The 25,414-nt window shown below is 41.7% G+C and overlaps 1 protein-coding gene across 1 annotated transcript in view; it reads right to left on the bottom strand.

Moving 5' to 3' along the window:
- Positions 1 to 9,416: 9,416 nt before the first annotated feature.
- Positions 9,417 to 25,414, bottom strand: part of SORCS3 (sortilin related VPS10 domain containing receptor 3) — a 263,846-nt gene continuing 247,848 nt past the window's right edge. Inside the window, 7 exon segments of the mRNA XM_039709347.1 lie at positions 9,417 to 9,569; positions 10,157 to 10,317; positions 14,447 to 14,552; positions 16,589 to 16,688; positions 18,550 to 18,681; positions 20,517 to 20,629; positions 23,263 to 23,386. Of these exon segments, the coding sequence (XP_039565281.1) occupies positions 9,505 to 9,569; positions 10,157 to 10,317; positions 14,447 to 14,552; positions 16,589 to 16,688; positions 18,550 to 18,681; positions 20,517 to 20,629; positions 23,263 to 23,386 (801 nt within the window). The 3' untranslated portion in view covers positions 9,417 to 9,504.

Genomic DNA, 25,414 nt, shown 5'->3' with positions numbered 1-25,414 from the left:
TGCCATGCAATAAAAATATTTGCTCACTGAATGATCTGAAACTGAACAGAGGAGAATAATTTCCAAAGTCAGATTCACACACATTGAACACTAACCTTGCTGTTTGCAGCAGCCCCAGTACTACAGATGAACCATGGTGAGTGAAGCACCAAACTGTCACCTAGTGTTCCATCTTCACTGGGCAGGGTGGCCCTGGGGCTCTGCAGATATCTTGGCAGGTTCCTAGGCTATCCATCAATCCACCCACTTCAAATCAACATAAAAAAGCTTTCAGTGTAACAGAAGGAGTGACACAGATATTACCCAAGCTAAGGAAGTGAGGTGAGGAAATCAGGGAGCCAGTCTCCCAAGGCATCCTGGGGAACAGGAAGCAGAGAAGATTTTCTTCCAAATAGTGTCTGAAGTGATGACCCTCTTCTCTGGTGAAATTTTGATAAATATCCTTAGGTTTGGGCTGTGCTTGAGACAACATTTCCACTCTTCGAGGAGGACAGGAAAAAACAAACAGAGTTTCTGAAAGTCACATCTTAAGTCAGTGTTAGAGGCAGGGACCACATGCAAGTTTTCTCCAACACCAAACCAGTTCCCTACACACAAAGGCATTTTGTGTGTAAAGCTTTCCTACTTTCCAAGAATGCTGAGAATCCAGGGCATTTTCCTCTAAAACTGTGCTCACTTGTGATTTATAGCCCAAACACAAGGATTCTGTTTACTCCCCAAACTTTTCAGTGGTGCTTGTATCAAAATTTTTCAGGCAATATTAAGGTCTAGGGTATTGATTTATTTTCATGAATTCATTTTCCTTTTCCTTGTCACAGCTTTCACAGATTTATGAGGTTAAAGAGCATGAAGCTAATTAAATAATCTGACTGGTTGAACATCTGTTGAAACATAGTAATAACTTCTGAAGCCAACATTCCTGATGAGCTATTAATTATTATTTAAAAACTAGAGGCAGGGTTTTACTATCTAAGAAAATCAACAAACCAAAACCCTAGCATTCCTCTGGGATCAAAGTGAACCCTCAGCATCCTTTTAAAGCCTTTTACACCCACATACACTCTTTCACACCTTCCAATCCAGGTGTCCTTTTTAGGCTCTCCTACAGCCAGAGTTCCAGATGTAAACCAGATGCTCTGTGGGAGGGTCCAGCCCAGTCTGCAGATTGCTGGTGTGCAGCAGCTATGAATGGAAATTAAGATTCAGACATGATGGAGCTTAACTGCATGCAGACACTCACCTTAGCCCAAACCAGAAACTAATGCATGACCTCAGGTTAGTGGTTTAAGTCCAAAGAGCCATTTGGGCAAGGAACTGAACCTTTTCCTCAGTTCCTTCTTGCTTTCCCTCCCCACAGAGCAGCCCTGAACTGACTTAGGAGTTCCTAAGCCCAGAAATTTCCACCAGACTGATGTGCAGGAATTTGGTTCTCAGCCTGGCATAGTCTGCCCTAGTTTGCTTAGACTTTGCATAGTCTTCACGTCTTGTTCTCTGAATAGCTTTGTCAAAAATTCATTAATGGAGCAGATAAATAAATAAATTAGATCAATTTTCTCCTACAACTCAGGATCACTTTATGTTTCAAGGCTTATGAAGGTATTTTGAACTGATAAGTAATTTGCAGCTGGTCTTAAATCCCCATCCTCTGCTGGTAAATTATAGGGGCTGTGGCATGCTTGTGAGGGCTTGTGCAGAGTGAGGGTGTGCCCCAAGGTCTGCAGGAGTTAATGACAGATCCAGGGGAAAAGTGCCCACTGAGGCCAACAGCATCTTCTCCAGACTCCCCTGCACCAAAGCCACAGGACTGCATGTGCTTGCCCTTTCTGTGACTTTTCCTTTTAGAAATGGACAAATTGTTCACACAGTAAATATTATCCACATTGTAAATTATTCATAGACCCAAAGTGCAGTGGGTGAAAGTGGGGGAAGTCCCTCAGCATCTTATAGTTCAGTTCAGATCTCTAATAGCTGTAGACTGGAACCGACAGAAACATTTCAAGGTTAAAAAAAAAATTACAACCATAGTCTCACAGGTTTTGCTAACAGTATCTTAGAGTATTCCAAGTGTAGCTGATATTATTAGGCAGTAAGGTCCAGAGCCACAAATGGATTTAGACTTTCAAACTTGCCTGCAATAAGCCTCACATCCTTCAGCACATGCATGTTGTGGAGGGCTCCTGAGGGAAGAGAAACGTTTCTGTGTGGCATGTTTTTGGTCTCAGTCTTTCTCCATCCTTGTGGACTCTCATGAGACCCAGAATCACTCTGAAATGAGGGGTGTGTACAAGTGTAAGTGCACCCAAATGTTTCCAGATGTGGCAGCAGCAGATGCTCCCCAGGCTGACTTTGACTTCTCTTGGTTGTCAGATTATCTCACATTTATTTTCACCACCCCTTGTACTCATTAAAATTTCTCTCCTCTCCCTGGTTTCTCTGAGGGTCTCTTCAGGGAATGCTTATTTCAAAAAGACAAGGATAGGCATCTTTTCCTAGCCCAGACAATTGCCTGAATGAGTTCTTGATGGCCCATTCACACTCTCCCTGTAAGGCTCATCCTTGTCTCCCCTCCCAGACAAGGATTTTAACTCGTTGCTTCACCCAGCATACAGACAAATTAATATCCATGAAGGAGAATTGTGTCCCATGAACTGAGAAATATTGCAGTATTTTGTCATCCATCTTCCTTCCCTTTCCCCACTGACCTCTTCAGGTCCATTTTACAACCCACATCAGGAGCAGCTTCTTTTTCACAGCAACCACCCAACCCATTGAATAAAATCACATGCAACCCTGGGCTGAGCTTTGAAATTGGCCAACAAATTCTTCCTGAGCCCTCACTCACCCAACGCTGCTTTGTCAGGATCCTCAATGCTCAACACTGGGACTTCAGTAGGGAATCACTTGCTTAAAATTTGAATGTCAATGCTGAGCATCAGGATGTGGAAGCAGAGATGACTCCATCTTATATGGCCTGAATGTGCTACATCTCCTATTGGTTCAGTTGATCCAGATTGAGACTTTAGAAACTTCCTGTGCGAAAATCATTAAATTATTAACCAACCTTGTGCTTCTCACTGTGCCTTCTGGTCAGCCACAGGAACCCAGCCAGCCTGGCCCACCTCTCTTCTTCCTCACTCTGCTTCACATCTGGCTTCCAGTTTTTCTCTCCTTTTTGCCTTTCAGATTCATGTAGCCAACACAACATTTTAAAAACATACATCATCATAACATTTCTGTTTAATTTAATAAACACACTACTGCTTCCTTCCAACTACATCCCTGTATGTGATTTTTTATTAGTAGTAGTATTACAATCTCCCCTAAATTTTGGTCTGAAAACTGCTTGACATTCACAATAAGGCATTAAAAAGGATTTATTCTGTCCTTGAAGTTTGCATGTAACTCCTCTTAATGTGAGAGCTCAAACTGGTGTAAATCAAGACTAAATTCACTGACATCAGGGGGCCTGAACAGGCAGAACCACCATAAAGCAATTGTAAAACAAATCTTTTTATATTTATCAAGGGTAAAATCCCAACACCAACAGCACAATTGCCTTCAGTCCTACCTCTACCTGTACAACTACATTTAAAATACAGTCAATTGACCTACTTATAATAATTTTTAGAAATTCAGGAACAATTTTTTTTTTGTTTTGCAATGACAAATCTTTCTTTTCTGCTCTCTCACAGACATGTATGAAACAGTTCCTAGTGAGTAATTGTTCTTTCCTCCATGACCCAAAATAAACTCATCTCTATGGTCTCATATAGAAACATCAGCAAATTTGTTTAATTAATGTTTCAGGGTCACGGGAAAAATATAGAGATAAATATATTTAAAGGTTTTGAAAGCTTCATGGCAGCAGTCCAGTACTGCTTTCCTTGCCTTTATTTACTGTCTTTGGCAAAAAAAATAAAATTGCAGGCCATAAAGCTTAGAAAAGTGATCTGTCTCTGGGTCTGGGGCTCCTGTCACCTGCCATTTCCCTGATGTAGCACCATGATATACAACAGCAGCCCAGCACTCAAGTGATGTATTACAATAATATGTCAGTAATGCAATGGGACTTTGATAGTCCTTAATAATCAAAGTACTTCACTGGGGGAAGACCCAGGCAAAGAAGGCAAAGTCAGCTAAGCACATCCTGTTGAAGTGCGTGATGCCATGAGTGAAACAAGACAGTGAGGAGCTGACTCCAGGAGCAGTTAAGATGCATTTTCCTGAGCACCACCTATTCCCTGATAGAGGGGTATTTGGCACAACCATGACAGTTTCATAATGTCATAAACAATGCTTACACTGCCCTTAATAAAGGGAATAAGAGGTCCATCCATCAGAGAAAAATAACCAGCTGAATTCAGGGAAAGATTGAGCTACTGCTCATGTTTCTAGGCTGTGAAGTTTAAGTGCCTGCACTTGACTCCACAACTGCACTTAGCTGGGTTTCTGAACAGTCAAGCACAGGGTCTCAGTGGTAGCTTGTTAAGCCATTGCAATTTCATCCTTCGTGCTTTGTCAATAACTTGTAGTTCAGGATCCCACAAACACAAGTGTTACACTATCATCGCTTAAAGGGGGGCAGACACAAATATTTCAAAAGCTGAGAGGTCTTCTGCGATGCTGAAAGCACCTCACACACCACACTCAGGGATGGCCAGCCCGGTCCTTCACTGCCTTTCTCAGCTTTCTGACATAAAGCAAAACCAGGAACAACTGCAGTTATGGACCCCAGATCTAAAGGAAAGGAGGGAGAGTGGGGTATGCATGCACGTGCATGGGTGGAGATGGCTGATACATATCCAGAGACATATTTCCATGCTCTCTTTTCTGTTTTTCAACAGCCTCTGGTGCCAAGGAGTGAAAGAACTTTTTCATTTTCTTTTTTCCTACATTGATACTTCATAGTCTCTTACAAGCTATAATCAGATAGGTGAGAGCATGAGATTTATGGGGTTGTGCAGAGTGTTCTCCCCTCCTATTCACCTCTGAGGCTCCAAAGAGAATCAGCCTGTAGAACAGAAAGGTAAGAAGGTAATTATTTTTGGAGAGGAGCACTAAGAAGGAAGGAAGCACTAAGAAGGTAGTTGTTTTCTCTTTTATCTTAAAAATCTTGCCCTAGAACATTTCTCTGTTGACACTCCATGTGCATGCATGACCCTGAAAAACAGAGTTGGAGGGATAGATATGGCAAGGGAAATTCAGCAGAGAAAGAAGACTTTGCCAAAAGGAAATCTAAAAAGAACAAGGATTGAAAAAGCAGCCAGGGGTAACTCTGATGTACAAAAATACATTTATTTTCAACAATTTCAAAACCACTGCCTTTTTTTTTACAGTAGAAATATTCAAATGGAACAATAAAACCAAGAACAGTATATATATATGTATATATATGACTCATGCAGTTGTATTACTGTGTTCAATACAGGTATTGCAATTGTCTGTCTCATTTAATCCTTTGAAACCACGGTGGTGGTTTGGGTTTAATGCACTGTCCAACATCATCAGAAAGAATGTGAGGATTCTGGTTTGGTTCATTAGACCTGGAATAGGTGTGGGAGCTGATTGAAGGGAAAGGGAGGAGAACAGGACATCAGGACATCTTTGTACATCTGTGAAACCAAAGTTTAGTCCAGAAGAAAATGCACACTTCCTACACATGCTCTCATTGATGGCAACTATGTCTGAAATATCTGTAGCCCTCTCTCACTCTGGTCTCACCTCTGATCCTTCCAGGTTTAGTAGTAGGGTTCTTGAGTACTGGTTAAACTAAACAAAGGATCTATTCATGATTTATATCAGACTGTCAGCCACACAGAACCAAAGACTGCATCTAGTCTCCAGACCTCATGCATTATTCCTAAATTACAGCTAATCCATCATGGGGGAAAGGCTGGCAGTGATAGAGGGCACTGACCCAGTCCCTTGCTCTCTGCTTCTCTCTTTCATTTCCTCTTTTTACATAATTACAGTGTGGGAGAAATTTATGTTCCATTGATGACATTGCCTATTTCCCTCATTACTCAGGTAAATAACAATCTACAGCTTCCACTACATTTCCCTCAGGGGTAAAACTTGCAGGGGAAAAAAACACTAATGACAACCCCAAGTTGTTATTTCCCAGCAAGACAAATAAAAGTGGCCAATACTCCAGTCTGTGCTAATGCTGCAGCTCAGTACTTTCAACTTTGAACAGGACTGGCTGCCCAGTCCAAACCTTACAGATGTCCCATGGACAGACAGGAGTGCAGTAATCACCCTTCTTGTATTCTAAAGGAGCAGATTTCAGTCATGAACCCAAGCTTTCTCCAGCTGCCATCAGCCATGACTGTGCCCTAAAGAAGCAGAATGACCTGGTAAATGTGGTCCCATGCCCACCTTGGGGATGTGCCTGGAGCCCACACCCTGGTCCTGACAGTGTGTGACAAACCACACTGGGAGGCAGTGACACCCACCAAGTCTTATGGAATATGGAAGAGGAAGTTTGAGCAAACATAAGAATCAGTCAGGTTTTACTGACATGCAGTTTTGGCTTCATGGATTTTTCTTGTTTGCTTTGTAGGATACTTTAGGATCATTTTGGATGGAAAATTACGTCCTAGACAGATGTTTCTCCAAAACTGTCATTCAGAAATTTCTCAGCCTTCACTGACATTAAATTTCTTTTTGAGAAGTGATTTTCCATTTCTTTCAACAGCTTACTCCCAATTTTTCCTTCTTACTTTCTCCCATTTGAGACATTTAACAGCAATTTTTAAAAGTGTAAAGGAATAAAATGTAAAAAAAATGTGAAAAGAAATTACGAAGAATTGTGAAAACTGCAATCCTCTGCCTTTCTTGTTAAAACAACATGAGATGAAGCCCATGAAAAACCTATAAAATTCCAAACAAGAATGAAAATCGTCACTGCCTCATGGTTTATACAGGAAAAAGTTATTACAGAAAATACTGAGTATTTTACATTCAGTCTTCTGCAGCAGCTCACCACAGCAGTACCTCAAATCCTGATGATCAGCAAAGACTGAGATCAGCCCACACTTTAGCTCAAAGCCCATGGGACCATTTTTTATGTACTTCCCTCCCTCCTAAACCTAAATGGGAAGCTATGGCCTTGTGCTAACAGTCTTATCACCATTACTGAAAACTACTGTGGTGTTTCAGTAGAACAGAGACAGTAATGCAACAGTTTATGCACTTGTGATGGATGGCAACCAAGGTTAAATAAAATAACACAGCCATTGTTCTTCACCTTGTATTAGAAACCAGAGCAGGAAAGTGAGGGGAAAAACAGAAGAGAAATATTTTTAAATCAACAGAAAAAAAATCTGACTGAAAAGAACTGAGCATATTTTGTTTTAGTACTTCTCAAGAAACAGTTTTTCCTTATTTTTAGGTTTACAACTTTAATCTTGAAACACCTCCTGACCTTTGAAAAATTGTGTTTAACTACTTTTTTCTCCACCTGTAGAGCCACCAGGATTTTAAGCTTTGACATTCCAGCTCACTAACAGAGTGAACACATATGGCTGAAGGTGGTTTGTAGCCCACTGGCCTGTTGCAATGCAGAGAGATAGCAAGTAACACCTAAATTGCAGCCATCTCTTCACTTCAGCCCAGGTATATTGAAGGTGATAGAAGTCCTGTACCCAGATCCTAAGAAATTATAACAAACATTGTCATCTGTTGCCATTTCTGCCTCCTATTAGCACACAAAGACTAGAACATCTTCCCAGACATGCCCCCAGTCTTCCTTTCCCTCCTGCTGGGTCCTACAAGTCAATACTCTGCAGAATAAGGTTCATTTTTGACATCATCAACTCAAGAAAAATGGATTAAAATAACCCACCACTAAGTCAACCTCTTTCCCCAAAATTCCACCTCTTCATAGGGATAACCTCAGTTCAGTGTAGTAAAAAAAATTTAAAGAGCTTTTTCAATACATTTTCTTAATTACCCTCCCAGTTCTAATCAGAAAACACCAACCCACCATGCAGAAATCTCCACTCAAAACTGGAAGCTGCCATTCTGCAGCACTCACAAGAAAGAACCTTTCACAGCTCATTAATGCGGGTCTGACCCTCCACTGCCCTCTCCAAAGAGCACTCCCTTTGCATACATCATGTTCAGCCAAAATTTACTACTCTTACACGTCCTAAATAGCACTTCACTTCATCAGATGAACTGCAAAAAGCATGACTTCCCCCTGGGAATAAAGCTACTGCAACCTGCCCCACTGTTGAGCTGCGGTTGTGCTGGATATGGCAAGGCCACTGATATTCACTTACACAGACATGGTGATAATATTTCAGGATTCTTTTCCTCATTTTCATTAACAGATGCCATTAAGATAATTCTGAGAAGTGGGCAACAGTGACAAGGATGAACAGCTGATAAACATTATTAAAATATTTATGACAGGTTCATAGTCTGGCTTCTAATATCTTTTTCTGCTCCATCACAGGAAATGACACCATATATATATATATATGTAAAAAAAGGCTTGCAGTTATACATAGAGAAATAAACTACTCTCTTTATAGAGGGCAGTGTCAGATTGAAATACGACAGACAACTGGAACACACTTGGAACCAAAGTGTGACTCGAGTGCTCACCAGGGTCCCTGTTTGGCTGGCGTGTACGTGGTGTGTGTGTGTGTGTGTGTGTGTGTGTGTGTGTGTGCGCACGTGGGCGTGCATGTGTGTGTGTGTGGTTCAGGTTTTCTTTTAAACATATCCTCTTTTACTAAACATTAAATTATTTCCCAAGAAATAAAAAGCTATGTACATTGTATTTATCTACAGTAGGCCTTCGGCATCCTCGCTATTCACATGCACAGGGTTCGGGCTGCATTCATAAACTCAGGCTCGCTCCTCCGCTGCTTGTGGTGCTGTCCCCTCCAGCCACTCTGTGGTCCAAGGAACACTGACATGTGTGTTTGCTCTGATTTTGTCTTTTCCTTTCTCAGCAGTCAACAGTGCCAGAGGGTGACTGAAATTAAAAGCAATTAAAAGAGGCAAGATCCTGGAAAAAGCTGAGACATGCATGTCACTGGAAAGCGAGGGATGTTGGCATGTTGCAGAGCCTGGTCCAACAACCCAGTCTGAACCCTCTGGCAGGATGTAGCAGCTGATTCATGACTTATTCTGAAAAGGGCTGAAAAGGGAAAATTTACTTACAACATTGCCTAAGGTATGACACCTATCTGCTGGATTTGAATACTTAATTCCCATTCTGTATGTAACAGGAAGCTGGCATTCAAATCTTATTGCACACTTGATTCATTCTTACTTTTTATTTCTAATCCGATGTGTATTCCCTAAATATGAAGAACTTCTGCTATTTATGAATGCAGCCCTGGTAAACACAAAAAGCCCACCCCATTCCCTCCCAAATGATAATAATGACATATAACTCTTTCTTTTTTATAATAATAATAATAATTATAACAATAATAATTACAAATAAAAATTCAGAAATGCTGTAGACCAAGTGGATTCTCAGTATTAAACACTAGTGCAGTTGGGGATTTCCTTTGTGCTTTCACTGTTGGCAATTGTTGAGATGCTTCCTGTGGAGGAGAAAATGGAGAAGAGAATCAGTGCAGTGGCTTCAACAGTTTGGTCTATATTGCTTCTCACTCTTTAGAATGTGGTAGTGTAAGTGTAAAGACAGAAAAGATGCTTAAACATAACACATTCTTTTATGTATTTGCAATAAACAGGGAGCATCCAGAAAACCCAATTACTACCGCTCAGCTGACCAGCAGTAAACTCATTAAGCTATTAAGGACATATTTGCTTGTAATCACAGCACAGCAACAGTGTGAGCCTGGCTCAGCTGATTCTTCTGAGGGTGCAGGGAATTTGGCACTCCTCCACAAGAGAGGCAGGGTCATGAGCAGGAATAGGTGTGAGCCACAGCTATTACTAACTTCTTTATACCTGCTGCTGGAGCCAGGTTCCTACCCTGGGAAAAGCTGAAAAGCTAGAAGGAGAAACTCCATTATCCTGCTCCTGAGAGAGATCTACTGCCTATCCCAGTGCCTCAGGGCTCTTCTTTTACCCAGGGTCACAGTCACTGCCTCTCCTAATACCCAAAAGACCAAAGTCTTCACCCAGACTGTGAAACAAAACTCAGCTGAGGGCTGTCTCTCACCCATCACTCGTGTGTCCAGCTCTTTGTCCATCAGCTCCTCAGGGTCTGTGAACTCACTCAGGGTGATTTTGGGGGCATTTTCACTTTGGCTGACAGAGCCAATCATTTCCTGCTCCTTATCATGCTGAACTTGGGCATAGATGTTAATCCAGGGGATTTTCCTGCACAGGAAAGGAAAATGAGAAGTTATGGTTTGTAACAGGGATCCTCAGAATGTCATTTATTAATGAGACAAACTAAGCTGAGACCAATACCAGAAATGCAGCACTGGCAGAGATGCAAAGTATGAGCTCTTAGAAAGGTGAAAGTACCACATAGATGCTCATCTCTGAAAGTGCCCTTAGCATCCATTAATTCCAAAGGCAGCCAAAGGTATTCCAAATCTCAGGCCACTGTCTTCACATCATGCGCACAAAGCCTTCCTCAGCTGCAAACTTCAATGTTCTGCCCTTTTAAGTGAGAAATCATGCACACAGTGGACACTGCACTCAGTTCAGACAGCAGCAATTAACTAAGTACAACCAGCTGTAATTGTCAACTCTCTCAGTATGTATTATATGATCAAGGTTGCATTGGAAACCAAAAATAAAAAGCAGTTTGGCACTAGTATCAACTGAGCAAAAAAAATGCTGGGCTTGTTGCTGCTGACAGACCCACACTGACTCAGAAGAAATTGCCACATCTGAGAGTTATAAAGAATTGCTCCTGCCTCAGAGTCAGAAAGGATTTGGACCTCATAACACCCATCCAAAGTCTATTTGTTACCATTCCACTGCAAAAACCAGTTTGTCATGCTATGGATCATGCAAGTTTGCAGGGACTTATTTTTCCTTGCTGTTCAGGAAGCCAAGGAAGTGAAGGGATTATTTCTTCCTCCTTCTCCCAGGCAAAGTTATCTTGGCCTGCTAGAATGATATCCTTGAGAGTCAGTCAGGTAGACAGATTATACAGGCCTAGACAGACAGGTAGTAATCCCTGGAGGAGTGCAAGTTTAAATGAGAGACCTGAAAAGGAATGTGTTAAGCATCATAGGGGTTGCCAGGATTATCTGCATTGCCTGTTGGAAGTTGGCTGTTTTTCCTAATGCTCTTAGAAAGTTCTTGTGCCATGCAGTTCACACTGTTCCAATATGGAAAATTTGGATAATATTTTGAGTACCTCAAAGTGCACAGGAGTGAGAGAGAAAGAAGATGTGTTCAAAATAAGTAATATAAAATTCCATGTTTTATATGATCATCTTGATGCTGATCTATCTGCTGTTGGATATGTCAGAGACTGAAAGCAGTGGAAATTGCCTCAGCTCTCATGAATTCAATAGGTCTATGATGATTTTACTCCAGTGAAGTTCTAACCTCAACCAACTTGTGCTATTGGCTTGATTTAGCATTCTGTTCTTAACCAGCATCAAGCAGGACATATTTAGGATGTTTAGCAGCAGATAACAAATCTCATTATCTTCTCCCTTTCTCCTACCTTCTAATGTTTACACATGCTGTAAACGCCACCAGAAGATATAGGAACTACACAAGAAATGAATGAGAACTAATACATTCTCATAGGATCTAAGTGCCCAGAACTTGTCTGGAGATGTATGACATGAGAACATGCCTGGAGATAGTGGAAGACTTAGTTCTACATCCAAACAATGCAAAGCAGAGCAGTGATCGTTCTTTGAACTTTGCGTGGAAAGGTGAGAAAAGCTCTTTGGAATTGTGAGGCAGAGAGCCAAGGTACTTCAGAGAGTTAGGGAAAAAAGAAACTGAGATGGCTGTACATATGTGAATGCATACCCAAGTACCTAATCCTGCTGTGCCTGCCAGCACAGACACAGGGGGCCACAACCACATCACTCTGAGCACACACAAGCACTCTGTCCTGCACTGCTGTCCCAGGACACACACATGGACTGCCCCACAGCCCCACCACTGCTCAGCACTCACACACACAGAGTATTGACTGATGTATGCTCAATCTGCCAGAAAATAAACAACTTTTTTACAGATTATTTCCATACTTTTCCCCTCTTCCTTCCTTTTCCACTGGGACCTCTTCAATAAGCATCTCTCTGGCAGCAGTGTTTAACATGCCTGCTGAGTCTATAAATTGATGGACTTGTAATAAGGAGTCTGTGTGCAAACCAGCAAAGCACCAAATCTCTGAATCTGTAGAATTAAAAAATCATGTCAGCCTATGCTCTCCCATAACCTTTCCCTGTAAGCAGAAGTTCTATATTCAGGCTGGGACCACCATTAATCAGAGAAGTACACGTGGCTAATGGACCTCTGCATCACTGAGAGCCACAGGAAAGCTTTTGGGTTTGCTCCCCTTTTTCCATTAAGAATCATTGCATGCTCTCACTTCTGCTCCACTGAGCCAGGGGTTTTAGACAGAGCTGAAAAGATGCTTTCTGCTCTGAAAAATCAAGTTGAGAACACTCTGTGTATGACTTATCCTAAACTTTGTCAGTTTGATCTGGGATTTTCCCCTTTGGGACAGAGAGATAAGCCAGTTAATAAGCTTTTGGACTAAGCAAAACTGATGCCTTGACCACCTTCCTCCTCACTCCCAATTTGTCATACAATCAACTTTCAGACAGATTTTAACAAGGCAGGGTCTCTATAGCCTTAGAGTATAATAGAAGGCTGATGGCTGCTGTACTCAAAGCTCAGGGTGCTTAAGTACTACAAGAGTCAGTTTTATGAGCTGTAGTAGCAGAAAATGACACATGGAGTGCCAGAGCAAAGTGCATTAACAAGCTCCTCACTGTTCTCTGGCAGCTGGAATATAAAGACCTTCTTTAACTGCTAGTGGTAACCACAGCAGTGGTAACTGCTGACCACAGGGCCAAGGACATCAGGCCAAACCTAGGAAACCATCTCACCAAGACACACGGGAAAGCATGTCTCACATAGGGCTGTACCTACAGCTCCCTGGAAGACTTTGCCCCATGCTACATCTGGGATGTGAGAGCAATCATCAGCTTCCTCCCCAAGACACTATTAAATCAATGCCTTAAACAAATCTCATTCCCCTGGGAAGCTGTAGTCACCTCACAGAAGCAGAGGGGATTTCAGGCTGCAAAAGGAGGTCGTGCTGAAGGCTTTGAAATCTGCCTCTGAGCAGAGTTACACAATTGCTTTCCCTGGAAATTGTCCTGGGCCACTGAAGTCAGTGGGACATTGATAACAGTTAGCAGTGTGCACAGGATCAAGCACTACAAGGAGTGCCACTCACTGATTAAGGCAACGGTTAATGCAAGATGTTAGCAAGGAGGGAAACTTCAAACCTGGAGATTAGGATAGGTGCCTTATATGTCTTATCATATAATTTAATTTGGGATATTGTTTGCATCCTACTAACATCCTTAGAGCATACTTGCCTTATCCTGCAGAGCAGAAAAGTTGGAGAAAGCAACATTTAGTTGGAATCTGAATGGAAAAAGTGCTAGTTTTTCATTTAGAGGAACTGCTATGACCAGAAAGTTTTATTTATTTAATTTTAAGGCAGACTCGGCTTATGTTTCTAACACAATATTTGGCCACTGGTCAGGATCTAGGCACACAGACCATTTCATACTGTAAGTACTGTACTGAATGCAAAGTTCCTCCTAAGGAGCTCCATCTGTCTAAAATACATCTTCATAAAGCAGGCCTTCAGCAAACAGGCCATTCTTATCACATATTTTGTTTCACAGCTTGCAGCAGCCAAGTGCCACGGGCCAGACCTGGTTCTGCCTGCTGTCTGGAAGCAAAAGGTTTATATTAACATCTGTCAAGGTAAATCTCAGCACATATTCCCAAAGGCATTTTGGTCCTTTACACAATTTTTTCTGGTTTTGAGTCTCCCACCTTTAACATAAACACACCTGTTCCTCTGCAAGATTAACCTATTCACTTTCCAAGATACAAATGAGATGCTGCTGCACTAAGGCAGCTGGGCAAGTGGGCATACACTGTGTGAAATCATCCATCATGTGGTTTTTGACTAAGCTTGCTTTGTGTATCTCAGTACTCAGTGAGCACAAAGGTTCCCATTTCTGGTCTGTGGTTTAAATACATCTGCTGAAGCAGAAGACGATTTCTGCACTCTTGGTGATGTTTTGGAGCACCAGCTTTGTGGTGAAACAGCAGTAGATGGTTTCCTCTGTAAGTAGCAGAAATAGGGAGCTACATTCATCGAAGCTGATACCCAGCACAGTTCACTCTTCATTGCAATTCAGACACAGCTCTGCCTAGGTTTCCTGTAAACCACCCAGGGTCTCCTCCTCCCACGCCAAAGTTTCCAACTTACCTCTTGAATTTGTAGATTAAAAAAACAGCCAAGCCCACAAACACCACTGACAACAACATCAGCATTGCTGAACTGCTGTGACCCGAGCTGGAATCCACAAGTGGTGCTGCAGGAGGAAAGGCAAAGCATCACACTTCAGGGACATTACAAGGAAACACATTAAGTACCAAGAGTTGAGCTCAACTCTGTCTTTGTCACATCTGCTTTATCACGACTGCTTGGTGCATGCTGGTTTTGGCAAGACCAATCAGTAGGAAACAAATTGGTTCTCTTGTCCTTCAAGTCAAGGCCCTTTTTCAAGACAGTGCAGTCTAACATCCCTGAGTGAAAAGGCACAGCAAGCCATGCTCAGCCGAATGCCCAATCACTCCTGTATTAACTCTCTGGGCTATTACTTTTCAGGTTTTTCCAGGTACTAGAGTGGAAATGAATTTTATGAAGCATGGCTTAATACATATCTATTCCCCTTCAGAGAAGATACCTTAGAGCATCAATGAACAGCACAACTCCCATCTTCCAAGGATATTCATCTATCTCATGTGTGACAGGGACCTACTCTTGTGACAAGCCTCAAGGTCCATCCTTATACAGGACCTTAGAGATTTTTAAAATGAGTCAGTTTTCATAATGTGGAGGAGCCCAAAGCAATAATAGTGGATTCAATCACACAGTACATTATAATATTTTGTAGATTTTGATCCTTGACATTTTGGCTGGCTAAATACAGTATATTCCTATACCTTGTTTATGCAGCTATTCCAAGAGCTCATCAGAGCACACCATCTTAATGGCCTGAGCACTGTGCTCAGATCAAGTGTCTGATGAGAAGTCTCTAATGATGCACAAATGATTATAAGTAGCAGCTGAGTGTTTCTCATTTTGCATAAATATTTGGCTTTGGTGTTTTACTATTCTCTATTCTTTTTCCGTCACCCTGAAGATAGGGACAAAGTCATGCAAATAGAGCCAGTTCTGATTTCACTGTCAAATTTCCAAGCCTAACAGTCTGATCCTGCCAGTATTCTGCTGCTAATACTTCTGGCTCTTTTGTGGAAAAGACTGTAATTTCAAATCAAAACACTACGGAAATGGTCAAGAAACAAATGCAGCACCTGCACTGAGAGGGGGCAAGAATAGCTGCAAAATGTAATTTAAATGCAGTGCCTTGCTAGAGCCAAGCCAGATTCTTGAGAATTCCAGCCACCTGGAGACCTCAGACATTGTATCACATTCCCAGTTTTGCAAATTAATCCATTTCAGGCTACTCCTATTAGCATCTGGCTCACATTCCAAAGGAGCAGTTAGAGAGTGAAGGTAAAAAGGCATTACCTGTAGGAAAGGTCATGAGCCTTGATTTAGCCCAGCTTTTGGCTCTCTGAGAAGAAGCTGAAGTGTGTTATTGTGGGGTATGAATCCCAATCTTTCAGAGAGGCTATCAGCAAGGGCACTTGCATAAGATCCCACATTTCAGACAATTGCAAGGGTAGTCATGAAAAGTAAGGGCAAAAATAAATCCATCACCTTCTTTGTAACCATCGCTGTTTCATCAATAGCTGAGACCTTCACACTAGGCTGGTTTAAAGTAAAGGTATTGACAAAGCTTAAATGGACTCTTTGTTACTTTGTGCAAAAATGGAGATAGGTAGCGTTGAAATTTAAGTAAGTTCTCATTTTTAGAAGTCAATATTCAGGCACATATTCCCTGTAAGAGACCTCAATCTTTTTCTGAATACTTTGCCTCTTTAAAGCTTCCTAGCTAGTCATAACAAGCTCTTTGCTATAAGGATTTGATCCAATATCCATGAAACTTAGTGACATCCCACTGAATTCCATGGGTGCTCAATAAGGACTTAATAGAACACCATTCACCTGGTTTTCCGAAACACTTGAAAAACACCAATGCACTTGTTAATTAAGCCACAGGGAACTCTTACAAGGTACTTTTTACACTTGTACAAACTGGAGCATGAAGATGCCCCTGATGGGTTGGTTTTAACACTTCCTGCTTCTACCAAAATGTCTCAATTGGCACATAGCCCAGTGCCACATGCCAAACTGTGAGTGCTCTGATGTAGACTGATTCCCATGGGGTTGTCAGAAGCCTCAGGAGAACCACAGCTGTGCCTTTGATTCCACACTCACCTAATGTTAACTGAGTAACATAGACAACCACTTCAACGCCAGGCTTCAGCTCAAACTGGACCAGGTTCTGGTTGAGAGCATTAAAAAGGATTTCTACCACCTGATGAAATAAGAAGAGATGCAACAGTTAAAGTATAGAAGATTGCAAAGTCTGGAGAACATCCAGGAATACACAAAGCCTGTGAACAGTGGCTGAGATCTCTTACTGGCTTCAGCAGGGTCTGAGGAAGTGGAGAGAAATGCATGTGTGGTTTAGGTAGAACTGGATATCATCCCATGTAAGTCTCCTTTAGAGAACTTCTGAGACTCTCATTGTATGTTATTATATCTCTCATGGGAAGCAAACCTAGAAGGTTTGCAATTTTGTTTTTCTTTTTTGGGAAAATAACTAAGAACCTTTTCACCTTCCACAACATCCTTTGAGTTCGATCAAATGCATTTGGAAATCACTGACATACTGGCCTTTCATTGGTAGATAATGAAACTAAATTAGGCAGTCCAGACCTATATTTTTTTTCTTCCCAATGATTCTGTCATGTAGTACGTATTTAAATAGCCTGTTGGGAATGAGACAATCCAGTTTAGGTCAATGGAAATGTGCCATATTTGTCCTTCACTTAGAAAAGGGGCCTTGGACTGGATATACTGGAATTGCTGAGTTGAGAGATCAGCAACCCAGCTCTGATGTGTTATTTGGTTGTCCCAGAGCACGTCACCCCAGAGCCTCAGTTTGTTAATGCCTGATCTCCACAGAGTAGTTCTGATGGACAGGGCACAGCTAATGAGTAGTTCTAATGACCTATGCTCCAGGCAGAGCTCCTCAAGCAGAAGGCAAGAACAAGTGCCAGAGTACAACTGAGGAGACTGTCAAATAAAATTAGAGCACTAGAGCTTTAAGCCTAATAGTCAATTAGTCAGAAATCTAATTGAGATGTCAGCATAACACTGATACATGAAATATTGACACAACAGCTTGTTCAGAAGGAGTTTTAATACTTGTAGATCCTACTGGACAGGACAGAAATTACTCCAAGACCATCCCTCCAAAAAGCCTTTCAAACCCTCCCACCTCAATGCATCTTTCCTGAACACTGACCACCATAAATTTTTGAGACCAGCTTTGATAACTTCCTAGGACAAAGGAACTACACTGCAGAGACTGACTTTATCAGTGGGTGACAAGAACTTCCACTGAATTCACCAGTCCTTTGAATAATTTTATGTTTGATCCAAACTTACAAGAGTTACTTGGCAATGGGCTCACACATAGTTTGCACTCTGTAAAAATACTGCATACAAGAACATTAGCTAGAACCAAGCAGCCTTTCCAGCAGTACTTTACTCCTTTGCCTTTATAGACCTGATTTAATCACTTGGTAATTCTAACATGAAAGCTCCAGCAGCCTAGTGCTGTTGTTCTTTCCTTGCCTGCATATCACTGTTGCTATACATCACCGTAATTACCTATTTATCTAAATGGATGGATATTGTAACTTCCAAATATAGTTTGCACAGGCCATTCACTGCTGCAGAGTTAAAAAAAAAAAAAAAAGAGGTCTTGTTGTGGTGATCTATGAGCTGAAGAGTCTGATTTATTTTTAGTAAACCTCAGTATATTATCTTGCTGCTTTGGCCTCCCTTTATTAGCATTCCTCCAGGGAGTAGAGGGAGTACATATTCAAGGTTCCTTTGGCCGTAACTACTGTATAAAGGACACTCTACTGATTTAGGAAGAATCTCTGCTAGTGGTAGACTGTGACATATCTCAGTGAGGTATTAGAAAATCCTGGTTTTCCTCTGAAAATAATTTTCTTTAATGCCATAAACTATACTGCCACAGTCCCAGATGCATCCATTTCCACCACACTTATTGTAAGTACTTCCAATGCTGCGCAGCTTCAGAAGCCCATCTGCAAACAATACGACAGGAATAAATGTTCCATGAATCTTTCTCTCCTTACTTGCTCCAGAGCAGCCTCACTGCTTTTCCTCCTCTCTGTTGTGTTTTTGTGGGGCAGTATGAAGAGCTCAGCAGAAGTAGGCAGCCCAGGGAACACAGCTACCAGGATCTGTTCATCAGGGATACCAGTCACCTAGAAGAAAAGTAAAAAGAGGTCTCTAGCTGCTATTTTGTTACTTATGTTTCCACTGACTTTCAGAAATGGTGCTCCCATCAAATTGTTATTTTCCAGTTCCACTGTAGCTGTTGTGGTCCTAATGAGCTGTTCTGCCTATTTGGTGGGTCAGAAACTGAGCTTCTGCTAAAGGTGCTCTCTTCTTCCTTTCTAGAAATGAATGTAGGCTTGACAACACCCCTGGGGCCAAAGATCTCAACCCAAAGTCCAAACCTAGCATGTCTCCAGATCTGAATGTTCCATATAGTCCTCCTTGCTACAAAAGAATAACTGACCCAAAGTCAGATCCAGAGAGTTTTTCTCAGAGCAGCCACTGGTAAATGTGCAACCAACAGGGCCAATATGAAGAAAAGTGCCTGCAATCCCCTTCTACTTTGAGTTTATAGGGATCCACGTTGGCCATACATGAATAGCAATGTCCCCAGAGGAAGGCTTCAGTCCCAGGGCAGACCAGGAGGGCTGTGCTAGGAGCTGCTCAGTTTGCTGAACCAAGGCTCTCACAGCTGCCTTCAGCAAGACCTGCCCACTGGGGCTGCTTCCCTCTCTTCCCAAATCCAAGCCATGCATCCTCAGTAGGGCAGGAAGCCTCCCCTGCCTCTGAAATGCTCTGCTACGTGAGGTTCACTAGCTCCATTAGCTCTCTGCTCCTATCCCACCTCAAACTCCATGGCCTCACTGCTGAAATATTCCAATGGGGCAGCCCATTCCTGGTGGGATACACAAGCAACCACTTCTACCAGATTTCTACTGTTCTGTAACCGTTCGCAGTTACAAGCCAATTAATTATTTTTATCCTGCAAGCTTGACTCTTACTATAGTAAAAGGGAAAAACAGTTTAAAAAAAATAAACTTCGCATTTTTTTCAGGATGGAAAAACAACCAAGGAAACTCTTACAACCTGTGAATTTTGAGTGGGCTGCAGATGAGAGAAGCTGAGCAGGAATGTACTTTCCCAGTAAAAATAATCACCCTCCATTTCTAAGAACAGCTGTAGCTAAAGCAAAAAAACCCCAATGAGATACATTTTTGGCAGAATGCCAAACCCACAAAAGCTTGTCTAAATCTAGCTCCTAATTTCACACAAAACTGAAGTCCCTGACTACTTGAGATCATAAGTTATTCTGTCCCCTTTCCTGAAAGAATATGAGTACTAGTTTACATATTCTAATTAATCCCAAAGGAAGATACAGTACCTTCCAACTACACAAGTTTCTCTTTATCCTGTATTTTAAAGGTAAGTTTATTTTCCTTCTGAATCCTCATTTTTTGCCCCAGCTGGAAAGGGAGCAGAGCTTTAAAATGTTCACCAGTTGCTACACTTAGCTGCATGTGAAACTCTTGACTATCAGGAAAAGATAAAAATATCTTCCTCATGTATCCAGAATACTACAATGTCTATCTTCTGGGATGAAGTGGATCAGCTGTTTAACAACACTCACTAACACTAACCAAATGTTTGGAATAGAAAACAGTACATACTGTCATATCAACTTAGAAAAATAAGGATAATGATGATAGTATTGCAATCTAGAATTTGCAAAATCCTCAGGGATATTAAAAGCTGAAAAGCACACAGAAATATTACTAAAAGTATTTGTAATATTTCCACAAAATCAGCAATACAGATTGGTTCTGTAAAAAGATCCAGCATATTAAGAAGCTTTTTATTGATTTTTAATGACAGTGCCATCACCAGTGCTGTGCTTACCCATTCTTTTAAGCTAGCATGTCAAAAAAGTGCATGTTTTAACAGCCTAGTCGATGTTAGTACAGACAAGGAAACAGATGCTCACCTGTGCTAGTGCTCTCTTGATGACTTTGCCAACATCTTGTCTCCATTCAGGGATGTCAGGGTTATGGTAATCCAAGTTGGGAGAAAATGACAGGAGCTGAGATTGGAAATACTCTGGAATAGAAAAAGTATTTAAGAGACTATTAAATGGGCACTGTTTAGGGTACAGACAAGGGTGCTGAGACAACAGGAGGACCATAACTATCTTAAAGCAAGAGAGTGAGAAAAGGCTGAAGGAAGAAAAAGGCTGGCTAACACTAAGCAGGACAGAGAGCTTGCAAGGAAAGAATGCTTATAGTAGTACTTATAAAGGATGTTTTGATCTGCTGCCAATTTCTGGCTTTCACCAGAGAAAGAGAAGTGAGAATGAGAGAGGTGAGAGGATCTTTTGTGATGCCTCTGGGCTTTGTAATTTTGCTGCTCTACTTCAGATCCTGCTCACAAGAAGGCTGACCAATTTCAGCAAATAAGGCAGCACCTGGCTGAAATTGGGAAGGTCTGTCTGTACAACTGCAGAGTGAACAATTACTGTAAGTTATGTTTTCTGTTTACCCTCCTTGAGGGAAACCAGGAGTGGTTAATTCCCCAGCAAAGGAGAACCCAGTGGTGGTAATGACTGGCTCATCAAGCAATGGCTATTGACAGAACACTTTGAAGTTCTGTCCTGACTGAATGATTGCTGGGAGGAAGAAAAGATTCCTAGACTTAAAACACAGAATGATTTTAACTTTTCTCCAATATCAAATCTCCCTACTTGTCTCACCAGAGACCAAGTTTGGAGTCCTTTCAGCATCTGTGCACAAGGGATTTGGGCCAGTGGGAGGCAAAGATCCAGGATGGGAATCACACTCTCATGAAAGTTCTCAGTGTAAAAGATTCTCCTTTCTGATTTTGGAGATGTTCTGTGCTTCACCTTGAAGCAACTGATCTCCAAACACTTCCAATAAGTACCATTAATTATTTGTAAGAAGACACTAGTTTTAGATCAAGATAAACCTGCCAGAGTATAAATGAGGAAATCCACAGAAAAGCAGGGATGTGCCAGCACACCATTTATGTGGCATCTTTTGTAAGAACTGTTCTTTCTTTTTAGATGGTACAATATATTTTTACATAAAACAAGTATCAAAGAACACAGGGAAAGTCTCCCAGGTTCTGAAGGTTTAACCCAGAGTCAGATATATAAAGTCTTTGACTTTTGACCTCTTAGTACTATGTCAAATTTATTTTTTGAGCAAATTTTTTTCTGTTAATCTCAAATTAAGGATATACCTAATATATCTCCTCCACTGATAACACCAGAAATCCATGCCTAGATTATGGCCTAGATCCATAATCACTTGATTCAGGACACAGATTAGGATATAAGTTTATCAGATGACATGTTTGCTAAAGGCATCACTCATTTATGTATTCAGACTTGAACTCATCACCAGACTGAGGGGCTGCAAGGACTCCTTCCTTAGACCAGGTCAGTCTGCAGCACAGCACTGGATGGGACTATTTGGACTGGATCTAAATGAATTCATTTCTCTTTGTGATAGAACCCAAAACTTTGGATCTTCTAAACAGAATGGCAAATTTTTTTCCAAGGTGTTTAAAAACAGAGTGAGGAGGTCTCTGTGGGACCTACTGGGGCTAAAGATCAAGATCACCTGTGGGTATCACTCTTAAACATATTTGATTCAGGTTTATTCCAGAAACTAATAGAAGGATGGAAATTTCCAAGAAGTAAACACTGCATTTTGCAGTGCTCAAAATTATGAAGTAGAAGATTCCTAATATTTGATAATAACAAGTTATTACTAAATCACATTAACAAATTATTAAAGGCTATTGCATTTCATGGCCAGACAATCGATAAATATCTATTTAGCTGCTATTAAATCTGAGTAGACAGTGGGACATTTATTTGTATTTAATTACTGAAATAAGACACACACAGTGCAAATACACATTGCTGAGCTTCAAATTAGCCCAAGTTATTTGAAACCCTTCAATAAAACTTGAAGTCCAAAGAAAAGCTTGGTCTCAAATGCTGAATGCCAAAAACTGGATAATGAAAACAAAGACTGGGCTAGGGAGGAAATTGTTCTAGAAGTCCTGGTCAAAGCTGCTGAGAGAGTCCTTTCACCCAAGATTTATCAAGCCCCAAACAGGGGCTCTGTTGTCTGCCAAAGGGTTCTTTTTGAAGCCCGTGACATGCAGACATGGCAAGACATTCCAAACATTACCTATGGGCAAGTCCAGTGGGCACACTCAGACCTCCAGCTGTGACAGGAAAGATGGGCAGTGATACCAACAACAGAGTAATTTCTGTCCTCTTTTCCAGGCCCCTCCTGACCCCTGTCGTTTGTACAGTCACTGAGAGAGACACCAGTTGCATTCAGATCACCTTAGTCATGCACCGTGACTATTTCTTTCCACAGCTGGGAAGATGAAAGAAGGCAATCTGGTTCAAGTGGGTTTTTTTTATTTCTGGCAGTTCCCTGTCTGGGTGTACAGACAGATCAACAGGCACAGGAGACACCAGCCACCTTATTAATGCTGAGGTTATAATTTTCATTAGCTGCCTCATTCTATTCACTTCTGTATTTTGTCATCATGACACATCTGAGTTACTCTGTCATCAGAGGTTTGTCTTCGGAGGTTCCTCCAGGCATTATCAAGTTCCTAGAGTTATTCTGGATCAGCAATAACCGTCTACCCTTCACCCCTTGAATGTGACTGCAAAAGGCTGAGGGTACCATGCACTGCGACCTCCTTGGTGTCCTGGATGAGGGTGTTGCCCCCAGCAACCTGCACGGTGACAGTGTTCATCCCCTCCACGGTGAACGTGTATGAGATGCTGCTCTCCAAGGTGATGAGGGGCTGTAGGAGGCAAACACAAATGACAAAATCAGGGTGAGATTAACTCAGGATCACAGCATGCACCTGATTTATCCATCAGACAACAGCCTTGCTCCTTGGTACAGGTATGGTGCTGCCAGTTTGCTTGTCCTGCTAAGGCCCAAATCCCGTGAGCAGTGTCCCACAGGCAGAGGTTTCTCTCATTTCAGTAAATGTTTCCTGAAATATTCTTCCATTGAACTGCAACCCATCATTGTATGGACTCCTCAGCAGACCACAGTCAGCAGTTGCAGAATTAGTGCACTAGAATGCAGCATTGTACACACACAACCAGCTCAGCTGCTATATTTGCTGTACAAAACCCAACCTCAAATTGAAAATAAACCAAAGATGCAGATGCTTCTTCAAACAATCCATATTGTTCAGATTCAGGGCCAGCCTTTGCTTTTATGAGCACAAATCCATTTATCTCTCACAGAGCAACACTGCTCAGGTCAGAGTGAGGACATCCAGCATTGCCCTGTGCATGCTGTGAGTCTGTAAGCAAGCTGCAGCCACAAGCTGGCAAGCTATGCTAACCAGGCTGAAAGCATGGCATAATTCCTGCTGACAGTGCTGACTGAATGTGGCTGTGGAAGGGATCCACCCTGCAGCAGCCCATGGGAAGGGCCCACGTTGAAGAAATCAATGGAAAACTGACTCCCATGGGAGGGACTCCCTCCCAAAAGCAGGGGAAGAGTGGGAGGTGTCTTCCCCCTGAGGAGGAAGGATTGGAAAAGACAACACGTGATGAACTGATCACAACCCCCATTCCCTGTCTCCCTGCACTGCTGGCAAAGGATGAGGCAGAGAATTCAGGAGTGAAATCAAGCCTGTGAAGAAAGGAGAGATGTGGGAAGGTGAGTTAAGATTTGGTTTTATTTCTCATTATCCTACTCTGATTTGATTGATAATAAATTACACTAATATCTTAAAGTCAAGGGTGTTTTGTTTTCTAACAGTAATTAGTGGCATTTCTCTGTCATTATTGTGACCTGATTTTGTTATATTTTATGTATCCTGCCCATGTGAGGAGGGGAGTGATAGACTGGTTTAGTGGGCAGCTGGTGTCTAAACAGGGTCAACACACCTCAACTGAAAATCAAAGGTCCAGCCTTCACAGTGCCACTGATCTGACAGCTGCTCTACAGAAATAACTCTTTATTTAGAGAAACTACAAAAATTGAAACAGTGATACTAATCTCCACTGCAAAAGAACACAGAGGTCTAAGAGAACAGATAAAGCCATTGTACCATTGCTGTTGTCCCTTCACTACACTTCCAGTTGGTTTTCAAAGGAAAATTTCCAAATTTCACCTTCCAGATCTCACACTTTACCTCATCATGCTGCCAGCCTGACTGCACTTCACAACAGTGGTCACAAATGCCATTTTCATAGCCAAATCAAAATTTCCACCTGCACAGGCCAGACCTGCAAACACATTTCTCTCTCTCTAGAACACCACCTTCCTTAGACCCCTTGTACATGAGCTGAAAAAGCAGCAAAAACCAAAAAGTCTTATCACATGGCACACACAGTCCAAGGGCACCAGCTCGTGCCAGCCCTGGCGGCCCAGCTAACATTTACTGAGATACACACAGACCCTGGAGAAGCTGAATGGGCCTCTATCAAACTGCAGTGATATCAACAATCCTCCTGGAGGTTACAGGTTGTGGTTCTGTGCAACGGCAGATAAGAGGATGCAGTCTGGCCTTTAAAATTACATTTTTTTCTTTTTGTATATGTGTATGCTGGACATTCCATTATCATGGATGATTTCACCTCCATCATGGAGTTTTAACATTCAGCCAACTCCTTAATTTTAATTCAAAACCCAAAACCTGGAAACTAACTCGAAATTAAATCAAGTAGTTTAAGGTTCATTTGCTCAAACCTATTAGACAGCTGGATACATCTATTAAACTGGACCTGTGTTAATCCAGGCAAATTGGCCTTTGGGCATACTGCAAAAACCATAACAGTAGAAATTTAGTACAGGAGTTTCAGCA

This window comes from Passer montanus, unplaced genomic scaffold (genome assembly GCF_014805655.1).
Source record: "Passer montanus isolate IOZ18808 unplaced genomic scaffold, ASM1480565v1 scaffold21, whole genome shotgun sequence".
Lineage (NCBI taxonomy): Eukaryota > Metazoa > Chordata > Aves > Passeriformes > Passeridae > Passer > Passer montanus.
This window is presented reverse-complemented; position numbering and strand designations above follow the sequence as displayed.